The 15,329-nt window shown below is 38.3% G+C and overlaps 1 protein-coding gene across 1 annotated transcript; it reads right to left on the reverse strand.

Moving 5' to 3' along the window:
* Positions 1–10,671: 10,671 nt before the first annotated feature.
* LOC143604845 (uncharacterized) lies at positions 10,672–11,418 on the reverse strand. Its single transcript, XM_077081202.1, has one exon. The coding sequence runs from the start codon at positions 11,416–11,418 to the stop codon at positions 10,672–10,674; it is 747 nt and encodes a 248-aa protein (XP_076937317.1).
* Positions 11,419–15,329: the final 3,911 nt, after the last annotated feature.

Raw genomic sequence — 15,329 nt, forward strand, 5'->3', positions numbered from 1 at the left:
TGCCACAACAAAGGTGTCTTCTGTAACCCGATAGGGTTTCAACTTTGTGAAGAGGGATTTTGAAACCTTGGGACTTCTTTATTAGGAATATTAGGCACTCCAAAACAACCCACCTATGACAGATAAAAATTTGACTCAAATAACCACCTAAAACCAAGAAAAGATATAATGTTATAAATCAAGAACGTACAGCTTCAATCCAGTCTTGAAATGCCAACTTATGAGCTTTGAAATCAAGTGTTAAACAAGTAATGTCCCATGTGCTTTTATTACTCCGCACAAATCTATAACACGACCCATCAAAACACCATCTTCAAATTAACATTTACATATTGATAAAATTACCGCCCATATAAACTAACCACCATATTTAAATTCCAAAATAGAATTACAAGCAGCAAAATAATTGAACCAACAGCATGCGAACCGAAAAAATATATAACAAGTGTTAGTAGGTTGACTCGTTACCCAACTTGCATGCTAGCATTATGCTTTCTGTTGTAGAGCCAATAAAAATTAACCTTTTAAGTAAGCAAACTTTAATTAACTTTTTTATGATTTCCAAAAGTATAAATGACTGCATATAAAATATTGTTTCAGTTTTTCTAAATCTTCTAAAAATGATAGTTTTGCATTGCTTTGAAATCGAAATAACTAAAAACCAAATGGTATTGAAATACTATTAATTAACAAAAAATACCGGTTTCAATTATGGTTTTTGCTGAAAATAGAATTGAAGCGAGCACATCTATTCATACCATAATAGGGGTTTTTTAAGGGATGTTGACTCTTACACTCACTAAGCAATTGCTAATTTTGATTATATTTAATATATGCCTCACTTTCAAAAATATCTTTTTGTATTGAAAGATGCTTTTCTGGCCACCAAACGAGAAACCAAATTAATATACAAGGCACTAAATCTAACTTGTAGATTTGTAACGAAAACAAAAATACCTAATTGTTGGAAAGAAACAAACCTTAACTTACCAATCGAAACCCTGAGTTCCTATAAAACCAAAGTCCATAAACATCGATTCATAAGCACAATTATTCCATTTATTGATAAAACCAACTACAGCTAAGTTGTTATCAAGCATTTGAATGACTTAAAACACAATTACGGTTTTAAGGTTTACCTTAGTCCCCGCGATCTGTAGGGAACAAGACATGCACCGAAGCAACTTCTTTGCCTTTAAAAGTTTCTCAAAACCGTCACTGGCTCGTCTATTTCGGGGTCACTGAACAGCGAGGGGCGGTGGTGGCGGGCCAGAAGCCTGCTATCCATTCCCAATCTGCCTATTGATGTGTTTCTTGGCCTAATTTGAAAGACAATGAGAGAGAAAGTAGAACACGTGAAGATGAAGAATACGCAGGTGAGGGGCCAAATGTAACTTTCAAACCCACTTCAAAGTTCAGATATTTGAACCAATACACGGGTTAATAACCTAGTGAGCCAATACACGATCAAGTATCTTGATAAAAATGATAAACAATTCTTCGTATGTCAGTATATGTCCTTTATTTTTAAGGAAATATCACAAAACTGAAATATCCTCATGAGATGCACCAACATCAAAATATCCTTATCAGAAACCATACAAATCATCTTAAACATTAAGTAAATACGATTATAACTTCTAACAAGAAAAATAACAAAAGGATCTTTAATATTGTTTTGTTAAAAGACAACAAGATTACCTTCATATCTGTATTTCTAGAATTACCATGACACTTTTTAAGCGACTTTTGTTCTTCAGCTGAGCAGTTTCCACAGTATAAATGCGCAACCTGTATTGCTTCCTCTAGTGCTAACCCTATACAAATAGAAGCACCATAAATACAAAAAAGTCACATTTAGCGATGAATATAAATACATTAAAAGTTTGGCAAACGCTTATATGTACAGGAGTACTATGTTGGATATGTTAATTTACCAATAGTGTAATGTGGCTAAAGAATACACAAAACATAACCAATACCAGCAAACGTCATAATGAAATGTTTAAACTGTTTTAAACTATCACAAATATTTAAACATGCACATTGAACTTGTTCCTGTAAAACAAAAATACCTAATTGTTGGAAAAGAAACAAAGCTTAACTTACCAATGGAAACCCTGAGTTCCTGTAAAACCAAAGTCCATAAACATCGATTCATAAGCACATTTATTCCATTTATTGATAAAACCAACTACAGCTAAGTTGTTATCAAGCATTTGAATGACTGAAAACACAATTATGGTTTTAAGGTTTACCTTAGTCCACGCGATCTGCAGGGAACAAGACATGCACCTATGGTTCGCAAAGCAACTTCTTTGCCTTGGAAAGTTTCTCAAAACCGTCACTGGCTCGTCTATTTCGGGGTCACTGAACAGCAAGGGGCGGCGGTGGCGGGCCAGAAACCTGCTATCAATTCCCGATCTGCCTATTGATGTGTTTCTCGGCCTAATTTGAAAGACGATGAGAGATAAAGTAGAACACATGAAGATGAAGAATACGCAGGTGAGGGGCCAAATGTGGATTTCAAACCCACTTCAAGATTTGAAAGTTCAGATATTGGAGCCAAACTATCAACGTATAGATTATGCTTTAAAACATTGTACATTATGCTTTAAGGATTGGATCTCCTAAAATTTTCAACATACACGTATTCCCTTTCTTATACATATTATATATCATTACTATATAAGTATACATATAGGAAGGACTATATAGTAATTTTACCAAAAACTCTTAATTTTAAGAGGTACAGTTCGTTCAAGCATATTGCATAAGTATCTTTAGCACTAAAATTTTGAGTTGAAAACTGGCGGTATAATTGAATCCCCATTTCTCAAATCTCAAACTGAGGGATTCAAAATTGTCTACCGCCGCCGTTTGCTTTATCTCGCTTGTCTCTCTCAATTCAACATCTTTATCTAATGTGGTTCAATTCTCCGGTGACCGAAAACCATTTATGCGACACCACCTGAACCAGTTTACTGAACCGCCGTTGTGCAACCGTCGCCTCACACACGAGGGATTTTGTTGTGTTGCTATCGTTATAATGCTCTGTTGTTTAGTTCCTCCAATGAAGTGAACAACCACACAACGATAGTGGTGAAACCTTTGAAGATCGACGGTGACGGCGGCAGTTAGGGTTCCGACAGTGGAACTGACTTTCCGGCGACCTAAATCCGACGAAAGTCATTCTGGTTTGACAAATCAGGTAAAAAATATACCTACATTTGAGCTTTTCTGTAAATCGATACCCGATCTTTAACTTTCTGTTATTTTTCTGGCCAAGCTAGGGTTTAGGTCACACTTCAAACGTTGAGATGGGATATGTTACTATTTTGATGGTGCATCTCATATAGTCTTTTAAATCTAAACATTTGTATTGTCATTGATTGATGAATATGATTCTATATGTTTGAAGTTCAAACCCTCAAAATGTCCACCTGCCATGGTCCAAGCTGAGAAGATTCAGTCAAACCTAGGATTTGAGCATCTAAGCTATATAAATATGGTGAAAGTTGGATATGATATAATAATAATACCGTATCCTCAATAATTTGCTTATTTGCAGTCACTTTATAGTTAAAAAGATTATATAATCTATTGCTTTATTAGGATACATGGTTTTCCACAGGTGTTTGGGAAGTTATAATTGAATATGCATAGGGTTCTTGAAAGCAGATTTTGCAATTCCAGATCAAGCTCGTTCTATGGTAATAATACTTGTTAACTTTGGACGAACAAAGACAGTTAATTAAGCTAATATTTGTGTTCAAGTTTCTTCATTTATCGTTTGTTAAAAGCCTAAACGAATAGTTTACGAACGTAATTGAACATAACTAAAGAAACATAAATGAACAAATATAAACAAAAGTAAACAAACATAAATGAACACAAATGAACAATCATAAAATTTAAATGTAACATCCGTATTTTGAGAACGATAATAAAAGTGAATTTAATTATTTATTGTATGTATCGTTATTTAAATTTTGTTAAGTGTAAGAGATGGAGTGGTAGGCCTAGGATTATGAATGGGCTTGAGGAAGAGGATGTGGGACCAAGGCCCATAGGGTGGGGTATTTAAACCCCAACTCTTCCCAAACACTCCTTATTTCCACTCTCTCTCCCTTTTCCCTTCCTACACTCACACTCAAGAACACACACACTCTCCGGCACCCGGATCCAATTCGAGCAAAAGGAAGGGTAAATCCCGTGTTTAAACATCATCATCAAACAACAAGAAACACTTTTAAGTTCCAAGGGCTGTCCAGATCCGAACCCGAACCCGAGACCAAAACGTGAGTTTCGGCAAAAAAAAGGAAGTTTTTAAGGTTGGGTTCGACATGTAAACCGATATAATGATAGATCTGGTTGTAAGATGAAAGAAAAATACAAACTTTATGAGCCATGAGCTAACGAGTGCGATATGAGAAGAAAAGTAACGTCCGGGCTTTGAAAAACACGGGTATACAAAGTTCGTACGGCCCAAAACCCAATAAAAAAGGTAAAATCGAGTGTTAAGGAAGGAACTTGGAGGAATATGGCTTTAAAATGGTATCCATGAGAATGGTTTTCATGAGAATGGTTTACATGATAATTGTTTTCATGAGAATGGTTTCCATAAAAATTGTTTTTGTGAGAATGGTTTCCATGAGAATTGTTTTCGTGAGAATGGTTTCCATGAGAATTGTTTTCTTGAGAATGGTTTCCATGCAAATTGTTATCATGAGAATGGTTTCCATATGAATTGTTTTCATGAGAATGGTTTCCATGCGAATTATTTTCATGAGAATGGTTTCCATGATAATTCTTTTCATGTGAATGGTTTCCATGAGAATTGTTTTCATGAGAATGATTTCGATGCGAATTGTTTTCATGTGAATGGTTTTACATGCGATTCAAATTGTTGAAAAATGTAACCCGATTCATTTTTCTGATGCATTTCTGATAAAGGTATATTAAATAAAAAAAAATTTCCAACCTGACCTCGCAACTCGATCCCAACCAGCGTCACTGCCCCCGGACCCCTGTTCGTTAGGGACTTCAATAACCTAGACTTATGATTTGTTTAGAAGTAGTTAATTAATACTTGTAATCATTACACAATTAGTCGTGCACAGCTAAGGAAGGGTATTACCATTAACTTCGAGAGAAGCCGACTACAGGTGAGTTTCTAGCCCCTTTATCTGTGATGTTTTCGGGGCTGTGTGCATACTCTTGTGTGTTTAGTGAATACACTTACCTTAAGTGGTAAGTGTATGCTACGTGAATGTCTATGAACGATATACGAATGGTATATAAAGAGTTAGGAGTATGTATGTGGACGTGTATGATTATAAATATATAACAGGTTAGCGAAGTATGTATGGATGTATGGTTTAATGATGGTATAGAATGAAGGGACCAGTCCTTTACAATATCTGTAATGTTAGGGACCAGACCCTTACAATATCTGTGATGATAGGGACCGAACCCTTTTAATATCTGTGATGATAAGGACCAGACCATCATAATATCTGTGATGATAGGGACCAGACCCTAATAATATTTGTGATTGTTGAGATAGAATTGCTTATGGTGTACCATAGGGTTTTATGAAAGAAAGTATGTAAGTACGTATGCGCGTATGTAAAGTATGTATGAAAGAAGTAATAGTAAGTGAGGTACGAATACGTATCTTCTGACACGTATGAGTAAGGATGTGAATGTAATGTATGTTAATTGATTAACTAGAACTCGATCATCGTAGCTGACTTTTAGTATGCACGCAGGCAAATAGGTTGAAGCAGTTGGCTTGAGGAGAGGCACATGTCATGAACTGAAGAGGATGTCTTCTACGAAGAAGTGTCATGATGTTTTATATTAATTTTTATGAAAAGACAACTTGTATGTTTAAGACAAAAACTAATGTTTTGTGATGTAATGTTTGAAGTTTTAAGTATTCCACGAATGTTTTAATTAACTCTAATTTTAGAACTGTGTTTATATGTAAATCCAACATCCAATGTAGGGTACCGGGATCGGGGCCTTAAAAGTTGGTATCAGAGCATGAGTTCGAAAGAAATAAGCATCCTACATGCTTAGACTCAAACAGAGAATGGGACTTAAGGAAGAAAAGATAGAAGATGTCAGTCCGAGAATGCCATGTGTCTCCCAAGCAAGCTTACTAAGTTGATCATCTTGTGTATATTGATTGTCTTGTGTATATTGATCATCTTGTGTAAGTTGATCATCTTGTGTATATTGAAGAATGAGTAAGAAAGATAGCTTAATTGCTAGAAGTAGAATCAATTGCTTATATGTGGTGATGTAAAATGTATGGTTGTCTAACTGTTATAAGTAGAACCTAGCACAAGTGGACTCACAAGGGAAGTGTATAGGGCACGGAGAGTAACGTGATCAGCTAATCACAGCTGGTCACTGTTATTACCTACTAAGCCTTACTATCCTTGTACTAAATAGTTCTTGAAGTGACAACGTTTGTGTTTTCCTATAGAATTCGAATGGCTGGTGCAAAGAAGACTTCTGAACAAGGAGGACGCACGGGACGCCATGGTAGGCCTCGTGTTACCCGAGTACCCTCCGAGGAACCGATCATCGAGTCCAAGGAAGAGAGAAGCATGACTGTATAAGATGAAGGGTATCAGCTCGACCCTGCTATACAAGCTGCCATTACCCAGGGAGTAGTTGCGGCAATGCAGAATCTTCAACAAGAAAAGTCATCTGAGAGTCGTGCAAGAATCGCTGAGAGGACGGGGTAAAGTAGTAAGAAAGATGAAGAGACTGAGATAGAGGAATTGAGTGAAGTTCGGTCTGTGAAGGTCAATAATGGAAAGAGAGGCCGAGGTGGATGCAGCTACAGGTTGTTCAAAAGGTTGTGACCCATCAAAGCTGTCTGGTACAGGGGATGCAATCGCTACTCTCCAATGGGTAACTCCGATGGACTAGGTTATCCGAATTAGAGAACGCCGTCCCAATGAAGCGGTAGGCTTTGTTACCTAGTCGTTTGAGGATGAAGCTATGTTTTGGTGGACGACTGTTGAGTAGAGAAAGACCCCCGCAAAAATTAAAGCTATGAAGTGGGATGACTTGAAGGAAATGGTTATGAAGAGGTTTTGTGCCGATGCTGAGGTGGAATGGGCGGAGATGAAGTTCTTGAATTTGAAGGCGGGAAAAATGACACACCATGAGTAAACCACTGAGTTCAACCAAATGTCAAGACTTGTGCCCGATATGGTGAACACTAAAGCAAAGAGGATCAAGTGCTACTTGAGGGGGCTTCCACCAAATGTCCGCACTCTAGTCCGGGCTAGTAAACCTGCTACTCTCGATTCTGCTGTCGAACTTGCAGAAATGGTTTACAATGACCTGGCCATGGACGATGTGGTGGTGGTGGTGGTGGAAGAAGAGAAAGAAAAGAACTGGGTTGCCCCTGCTAAGCGACCTGGTACCTAGAGGTGGAAGCTCAATGATAAGAAACATAAGGTGTGGGAGAAAAAGTCGTACAAGACTTATGGGAAAATGCACGGTGGGGAGTGCAAGTGGAGTAGGAGTAGTGATGTGTGCAACAAGTGTGGAAAGGCCCATTGAGGGGAATGCAGGCTCTGGTCGAATGCCTGTTATAAATGTGGGACGGTGGGGCATTACGTTAATGAATGTAACGCAAATCTCACCTGTTACAAATGTGGGACGACGGATCATATGGCAAGGGAGTGCACTGAAGATGAAGCTGGGGGAAGCGGAAAGAAGGATGCTGAGCAGTCTAGGCCAAAGACCAGAGCCTACATGCTTATCCAAGAACAAGCCAAAGCAGAACCCTGACGTCGTGACAGGCACATTTCTAGTAAACGGTGTTTCCGCTTTCATATTGTTTGACTTGGGTGTGACTAGGAGTTTTGTAGCTACCTCATTTTATAAGACCGCTAAGATGATTTGTTGTCGTGTACCTGAAACTTTTATGATGGAGATCGCTAGTGAGACCTCAGTTAAAATTATGATAATGGTTAAGAGTTGTAAGATAGAGTTGGAAGGACACGAATTCCCTGCTACCCTGTATGTGATAACCGTAGGAGGATTTGATGTAGTTTTGGGGATGGATTGGCTGTCGGAATTCGAAGCTCAGATAGTGTTCAATAGTAGATTGCTAAAACTAAAGTCTTCGGATGGCGGTACAGTATCTGATTTATGGTGATAAAGAAAGTTCGGGGCTTAACGTCATTTCGATGATAAAAGCCGAAGGTTTGTTAAGGCGAGGGTGCAGTTCCTACATGGCGTATGTTGTCAAAGCTGCGGCCGAGACGAAGGAGATGAAGGATGTTCCTATAGTGTGTGACTACCCAGAAGTGTTTTTCGAGGACCTTTCGTGATTGCCACCGAAACGCGAGGTAGAATTTCAGATAGAGTTGATACCAGGAGCACAGCCCGTGGCGAAAGCACCTTATCGTCTAGCGCCGTCCGAGATGAAAGAATTTGAGGAACCTCGTGTGGATCTAGATCGTTGATTACAATGTGATGTTCAAGTTATCGTTACGATTAATACGATGTCTATACGATTAGTGTTTGTTTGTGTGTGTATTCTGAGGGAATTTCGGCAGAGTAACGAGGCACAAACAAAATAATAAAAACTTCGATGCTATTGCTGATAATGTTACAGATATATATAGGAGATGACACATTCGTTAACTTAAGACTTAACGAATGTGTCATTCGTTACTTTAACACTAATGAATGAACATACTCATTCGTATTACATTAACCTTAATGAATAGCCCTTCATTCGTTTGTCACATTCGTTAAGCAAGGTTAATGAATGTGGCTTACATTATAACGAATGTGGCTCATTCGTTACGAGAACGAATGGCCTTAAAATAGAGCGAATGGGGTTATTTACTAAAATACCCTTTACATTATCAAGAAATATAATAATAATATAATAAAGACCGAGAAGCCTTAGTCGTGTATCAACAAGCTTCCCCTCGTCTCGAGCTCTTTATACTTCATTTCTGGAACATCTTCGTCTTCCAATCATTGCAACTATGAATCTTGAATGCATAACAAACGCGAACAACACGTTGAAATTGCATTGCAAGATCATAGTCACTTACATTAGCGAATCGAATCTGATTATGAAATAACGCATCATTATCATACTCCGATAAATTAACAAGCCACATCAGATCGATCACACGTATGACACTCATGTTCGATCCGGTACCCAGGACTATTACCGCTTCACCTTTTCGATTATCATAGTACCATCAGTTGAACGTGGAATAGACTCTGAGGGAATATCTTCATCGATGCCCTCTTCATTGTCTTCGGCGGCTTGACTTGCAAGATCGTCTTCCTCCAGCCCGTGCGTGTATTGATTTCATCAATATACTTATGCGTTGGCACCTGCGGCTCGAAGAATTTGAAACCAAATCTGGTTTCATGTTGTAGATGATCATAGAAACACTCAGTCCATTGGTCTTTTCCCCGATTAACAAACGGTCGGTTGGCTAAGGTTCTCACATCCCATCTTGGCATAGTCAAAATATCGTGAGGACGCTTAAATAATATATACCGTGCTCCCACTTGACAATATATACTTTAAGCTCTGCATCATATTTTCATGTTAACCAAGTCACCTTTCACATCTTTAGCACTCTTGAACTTCTTCATTTGGTAAGCTGATGCTCGGACCTTCGCAACTCTGACTTCCTCCTATTCGTTGTATCTGAAGGTCTCGATCATCTTGTTCATACACTTTACATCTTGCCCAAACATACCATCCAAAGCACGTTTCCTCTTCTTCTCTTTTGTAGATAGATGACTTGTTTCGGCTTATTTATTCCAATTCTCTCTCTCTTCGCGTAGACGCTGCTCTGCTGCCTCAAAATGTTCAGTATTGATGAATGGAATACCTAAATCATTGTTGTTATCAGCATAAAGATCAGGATATTCTTCAGCAGTCACATCTTCAACTTCCCCCTCCTCATACTCAGGCACATTCCCACGTGGAATGCCTGGATTAGTACTTTCTTCAAACTCAATCTCCACCTCAACCGTCTTTCCTAATTCCACTACCTCTTCCTCATTCAGATCCAGAAGCAGGGCAACTTCTGCTTTAGTCAGTGAGTGATCAACAAACTCACCGTCTTCGATCTCATCTGCCTTAGCCATGCTGTAGACAATACCATTCATTCCCACAAATAAAATCATATTAGCCGGTATCAAATTGATCGGCTTTGCTCGAGTATAGTCTTTGTATGGCACAATCTGCAAATTATTACCCTCATTACCTCCACCAGTACTAAGTTGTTGACAGTTGTAGCAGATAGCCTTTGATTTGTCAAATCCAATTCTATCATTAGGTCCAGTGAAGGTTGATCTTCCTATCCTGTTGTACAGTCTCTAACTCCTCACAGCCAACATACCAGCCAGCCACTTGAGATCCATGTATTCCAATTCATCTGCATCAATTTGCTATAAATCTTCTTGCACAAAACTTGTATGAATTAAGTTATTTTCCACAAAAGCATTGTAAGAGTCATTGAACATGGAGAACAAAGCATGATAATCAATCCCTTGGCCTGAATTCTAAACATATGGAGGATGTCCACTGGCTGGTGATGTACTGTCATTGTATTCAGTCATTAGAATATTGAATCTCTGCTGACTGGCACCTCACATTGAGTTTGTGTCTGATGGTTCTTCAATGATTGGGTGCACTTGTTGAGATCTTGTTGGCAAATTACCCATAGGAGCTACAATTGAATTTGTCACTGGAAAGCTAGGTTTCTCCTCATTTATCATGTGTTTTTCTATCATCTCATGTTCTACTGCTTGGAGAAAACAAGTCACATCATCTAACTTAAAGTTGGGAAAATTTGCTTTCTCTCTGATGAACTTACTTGCAGTGTACCATTCACCAAATAAAGATGTGAGCAACTTTTTGTTCAAGCCAAAGTTAGATATCTGTAAATCTATTGTTCTGATTTCATTTACAATTGCCATAAATCTTTGTAGCACTGATTTTAGTCTCTCACTATCTTTGAACTTGAATCTGTCAAGATGCTGTTTCAATCTGTCCTTCTTAATGTCTCTCAGCTCAACATTACCTTCGAACATTTCCGCCACTACATCATACATTGCCTTGGCATTAGTGTGATGATTCACACTGGTTAGAATTTCCCAAGATAATCCTAACTTCAACATGGACAGGGGTTTGTCATCTCTTTTCTTCATTTGTCTTTCCAACATTTGATTATTCCTTGTTATGTCATTTGCAACATAAGGAACATCTCTAATGTAGTTCCATAACTCTGTATCATTGTAGTTCACTGCAGCTTCAAACAGAACTTTCCATTTTATGTAGTTTTCTTGTCCTAAAAGCCTTGGTATCTTATTGGTAGATACCTCTTCTTCATCCATAACTTGAACTTCTTCAGATTTGGAAGCAGACACAATTAAAACCCTTAAAGCTTCAATCTTTAACCCTCAAACTTCAAACCCATGGCCTTCAGAGACCTTACACAGCTCTGTACCACTTGTCAGGACCGTATCTAGTGCAAAACTATTAGTAGTCGACAAGAGCACACTAGATCTAATAAACCAAATGCCTTCTGATTATACTGGCGGAATCAGTATAAACAAAGGTTGGGAGTGAAGATTAGAATAAAAATAATAAGCAAAAGCAATTGACAAAGATTCACTATATTATTATATCATTTATGAACAGTGACAAGGTTGCATGGAAAGTTTAGTGTTTCCTGACGGCAGTACGATGTAGCATAAATGAGGAATAATCGCTCTGACTGTTATGCTCTCGCAATCCGTAAAATATCGTCCCCTTGTGTTTGAAACCTAGGATTGTATTTATAGGCCTAGACATTCCTTCTAGAAACGTTAATGATTACAAAATGAATGACAAAATAAATACAAGTGTAAAACTGGTTTTCGAGTATGATGTATCGTTGAGCAGACCTTGTAATGCATAGCATGCTCGAAACATGTCTTCGAGTAGACTTTATTTAGAATATTTTCACAAGAAAATATTCTTCTCCAGCAGACTTCAATCTTCACAACTTATTCTTGCTTTGCTCGAATAGGTTCCACATGCAAGCATGTTCTCCTTGATCTCTTCAATCACCCTTATTACTTATTGTGAACAGCTTCAGCATACTCAGGTACTGAAGCTTGCTCGGGATTGACCCATGCTTGAAAGTTATACTTAGATCATTTGAGATCTTCTTTTATTGTATCCATGCTCGACCGACCAAGATACTCGAAAGACTTGGTTTAAGTGTAACATCCAACTTTTTGTTAAAAAATAAATGACGGAAAGTTTTGTTATTAACTGTGTGTCGTTAAGTTAGTCGTGTGTTAAGTGTTTGGATAATATTTGGATTTGGAATTGTGAGTGGGTTGTGGGGCCTATGACCCCCTATATAAGGCTAACCTATCCACCCTTTCACCATTTTGTTACCTTTCACCACACACACACACACACTCAAGAACACACACACTTTCTCTATACATTCCGGATCCAAATCCATGTAAAACAGAGGAAGAATCTCGTGTGTAGACATCATCAAATAACAAGAATCACGTTCAGATCTACGTATTGTCCGGATCTGAACTCGAACCCGAAGCAAAAGGTAGGTTTCGGTTTAAATGGTTAAGTTTTATGGTTAGAATCGGCATGCAAACAGATATAATGATAGATCGGGTTGTGAAATGTAAGAAAAATATAAACTTGGTAAGTTATAACCTCTCGGGTGCACTTTAAGATAAAAAGGTGGCATTTGGACTATGAGAGATGTGGGTTCAGGATCAGGTGCATGTGGTCAGAATGTGTCGAAAGTTGAAAAAGAGTAAAAATCAGGTCCTGAGGAAGAGTCACAAAGTAAAATGGCTTTAAAAATGTAAAAACGAAGAAATGAGGGTATTTTGCTTCGCTCAGCCATGAGAAGTGAAACGGGTATTTTGCTTCGCTCAGCCATGAGAAGCGAAACGGGTATTTCGCTTCGCTCATCCATGAGAAGCGAAACGGGTATATCGCTTCGCTCAGCTGCGAGAAGTGAAATTTTATGCGAAATTCCTCCCATACGAAATTGTTTAAGTTGTTATTAAAATGTGACCCGATTCATTTTCTGATGTGTTTTTGTTAAAGGACCTATTAACGAAAATAAAATGTGACCTAGGTCAGCTCAACCCTAGCCAGGGGCTCTGCCCCTTGAACCCTGCTAGGGGCTGCCGCCAATAGACCTCGCTACCAGGGGCGCTTCCCCCGGACCCCCGTTAGTTGAGAGTTTCATTAACTTAGATGTAGGAAGTAGTAGTAAAGGATAATTGACACGCGTAATGTATTGTACAGTTATCCGTGCACAACTAAGGAAGGGCATTACCATTAACGGCGAGAGAAACCGACTCCAGGTGAGTTCTAGCCCCATTTCCTTGTTATGTTTTCGGGGCTGTGTGCATACTCCTATGTGGCAGTTAAAATGCTTATCTTAAGTGATAGGTATATGATCCGTGTATGATCGTGCATTGAATGTTATTACTATATGATGGTTATGTGAATGAATGTGTATGTAAATAATATATGCATAAGATAAGTAAAGTATGCGCTTATGATAGGGACCTGACCCTTATAATATCTAAGATGATAGGGACCAGACCCTTATAATATCTAAGATGATAGGGATCAGACCCTCATAATATCTGAGATGATAGGGACCAGACCCTTATAATATCTGAGATGATAGGGACCAGACACTTATAATATCTGAGATGATAGAGACCAGACCCTTATAATATCTGAGATGTTTAAGATAGAATAGCTTATGGTATACCATAGGGTTTTATGAAAGAAAGTATGTAAGTACGTATGCATGTATATAAAGTATGTGTGAAAGAAGTAATAGCAAAGTAAGGTATGAATACGTATCTTCGGACGCGTATGAGTAAGGATAGGAATGTATTATATGTTAAATTGATTAACTAGAACTTACTCAGCATAGCTGACTTTTAGTATGCGCGCAGGCAGATAGGTTGAGAAAGCTGGCTTGAGGAGGGACACATGGCACGAGCTAAAGAGACTAACATCTATGAAGAACTGTCATGACTATTTTATGTTATGTTATGAAAAGACAATTTGTATGTTAAGACAAAAATGAATGTTTGTAATGTGATGTTTGAAGTTTTAAATTATTCCGCGAAAGTTTATGTTAACTCTGATTTTAGAACTGTGTATATGAGTAAATCCAACATCAAAGTAGGGTTACCGGGAACGGGGCCCTACATTAAGCTTGATGGATTAAGCTGTTTGATCGAATAGCAATCCATACTCGATGAAGAACATCCTTACTTGACGAAGTGTAGCTTGCTCGAAGCCTTCGATACTTAGAAAAAATTGCAGAAGATAATCTTATGAGCATAAGACATCATGCTTGAGGTAGTAAATCTGTGCTCGAAGGGCCAAGCTTGCTCGAAGTCCATACTTACCAATTTCTTTGAGGAGGTTGAGAAGATTCCCGTTGGTTCGTCAAAAGGTATTTTAATCAAATTGCCTAACTTTCCTGTCTATGGGACCCATCGCGTATCACGATGGTCCTATTCCTTGGTCCATCGCGATACGTGATGGACCAAAAGTCAACCATTTTAAAATTATATAATGGCATCACGTATCGCGATGCTCTTCTCTATAACCCATAACGATACGCAATGGGTGGCTTCACCAGCAGATTCATAATTCCATCTCGGTTTGCGTGCTGGACATCCCGGGTCTTCATCCCGTGCTCGTACAGGTCCAGATTAATCGCTTTAAGTACCTATGACCTTAAATACAATAAACACGTATAAATTACCAAAGTTCCTAAGCTAAACAATTAAAACAACAAAATTAATTAACAAAACTACGTACAAATAAACCGAACATCACATCCCCACACTTATCTTTTGCTTGCCCTCAAGCAAAACTCTAAAGCAAACATTAACCGCCATCATAAGTCAATCAATTATCACCACTAGCAAGGTTTAAGGTCATACCCAGTTTCCCAGGCTGACACTTTATAGATTGACAACCCACAAATACTGTTAATGCTACAATAAAACTATAGAATTGCCCAGACAAGTGTACTTTGTTTCTAGTTAGGGCATGCATGTTCATACCACTCACACTATCAACACTCCACTTTGTTTAACATCTTGACTAGCAAAAGATGTGCAGTAAAATGTCTTTGCCCTCAAATATCATATATGAGTTACAACATAATATGCTTGCAAGTCAGTTTTATCTCCACCCATTACCCACCGGTTGCATGAAGACTCGGACTAAGGGT

The sequence above is a fragment of the Bidens hawaiensis genome, unplaced genomic scaffold (assembly GCF_021521415.1).
Source record: "Bidens hawaiensis isolate Kalapana, Puna unplaced genomic scaffold, B.hawaiensis_p1.1 tig00067090_1, whole genome shotgun sequence".
NCBI lineage: Eukaryota > Viridiplantae > Streptophyta > Magnoliopsida > Asterales > Asteraceae > Bidens > Bidens hawaiensis.

Coding starts and splice junctions, on each gene's coding strand:
- LOC143604845 (XM_077081202.1), bottom strand. CDS start 11,418: ATGGATGAAGAAGAGGTATCTACCAATAAGATACCAAGGCTTTTAGGA.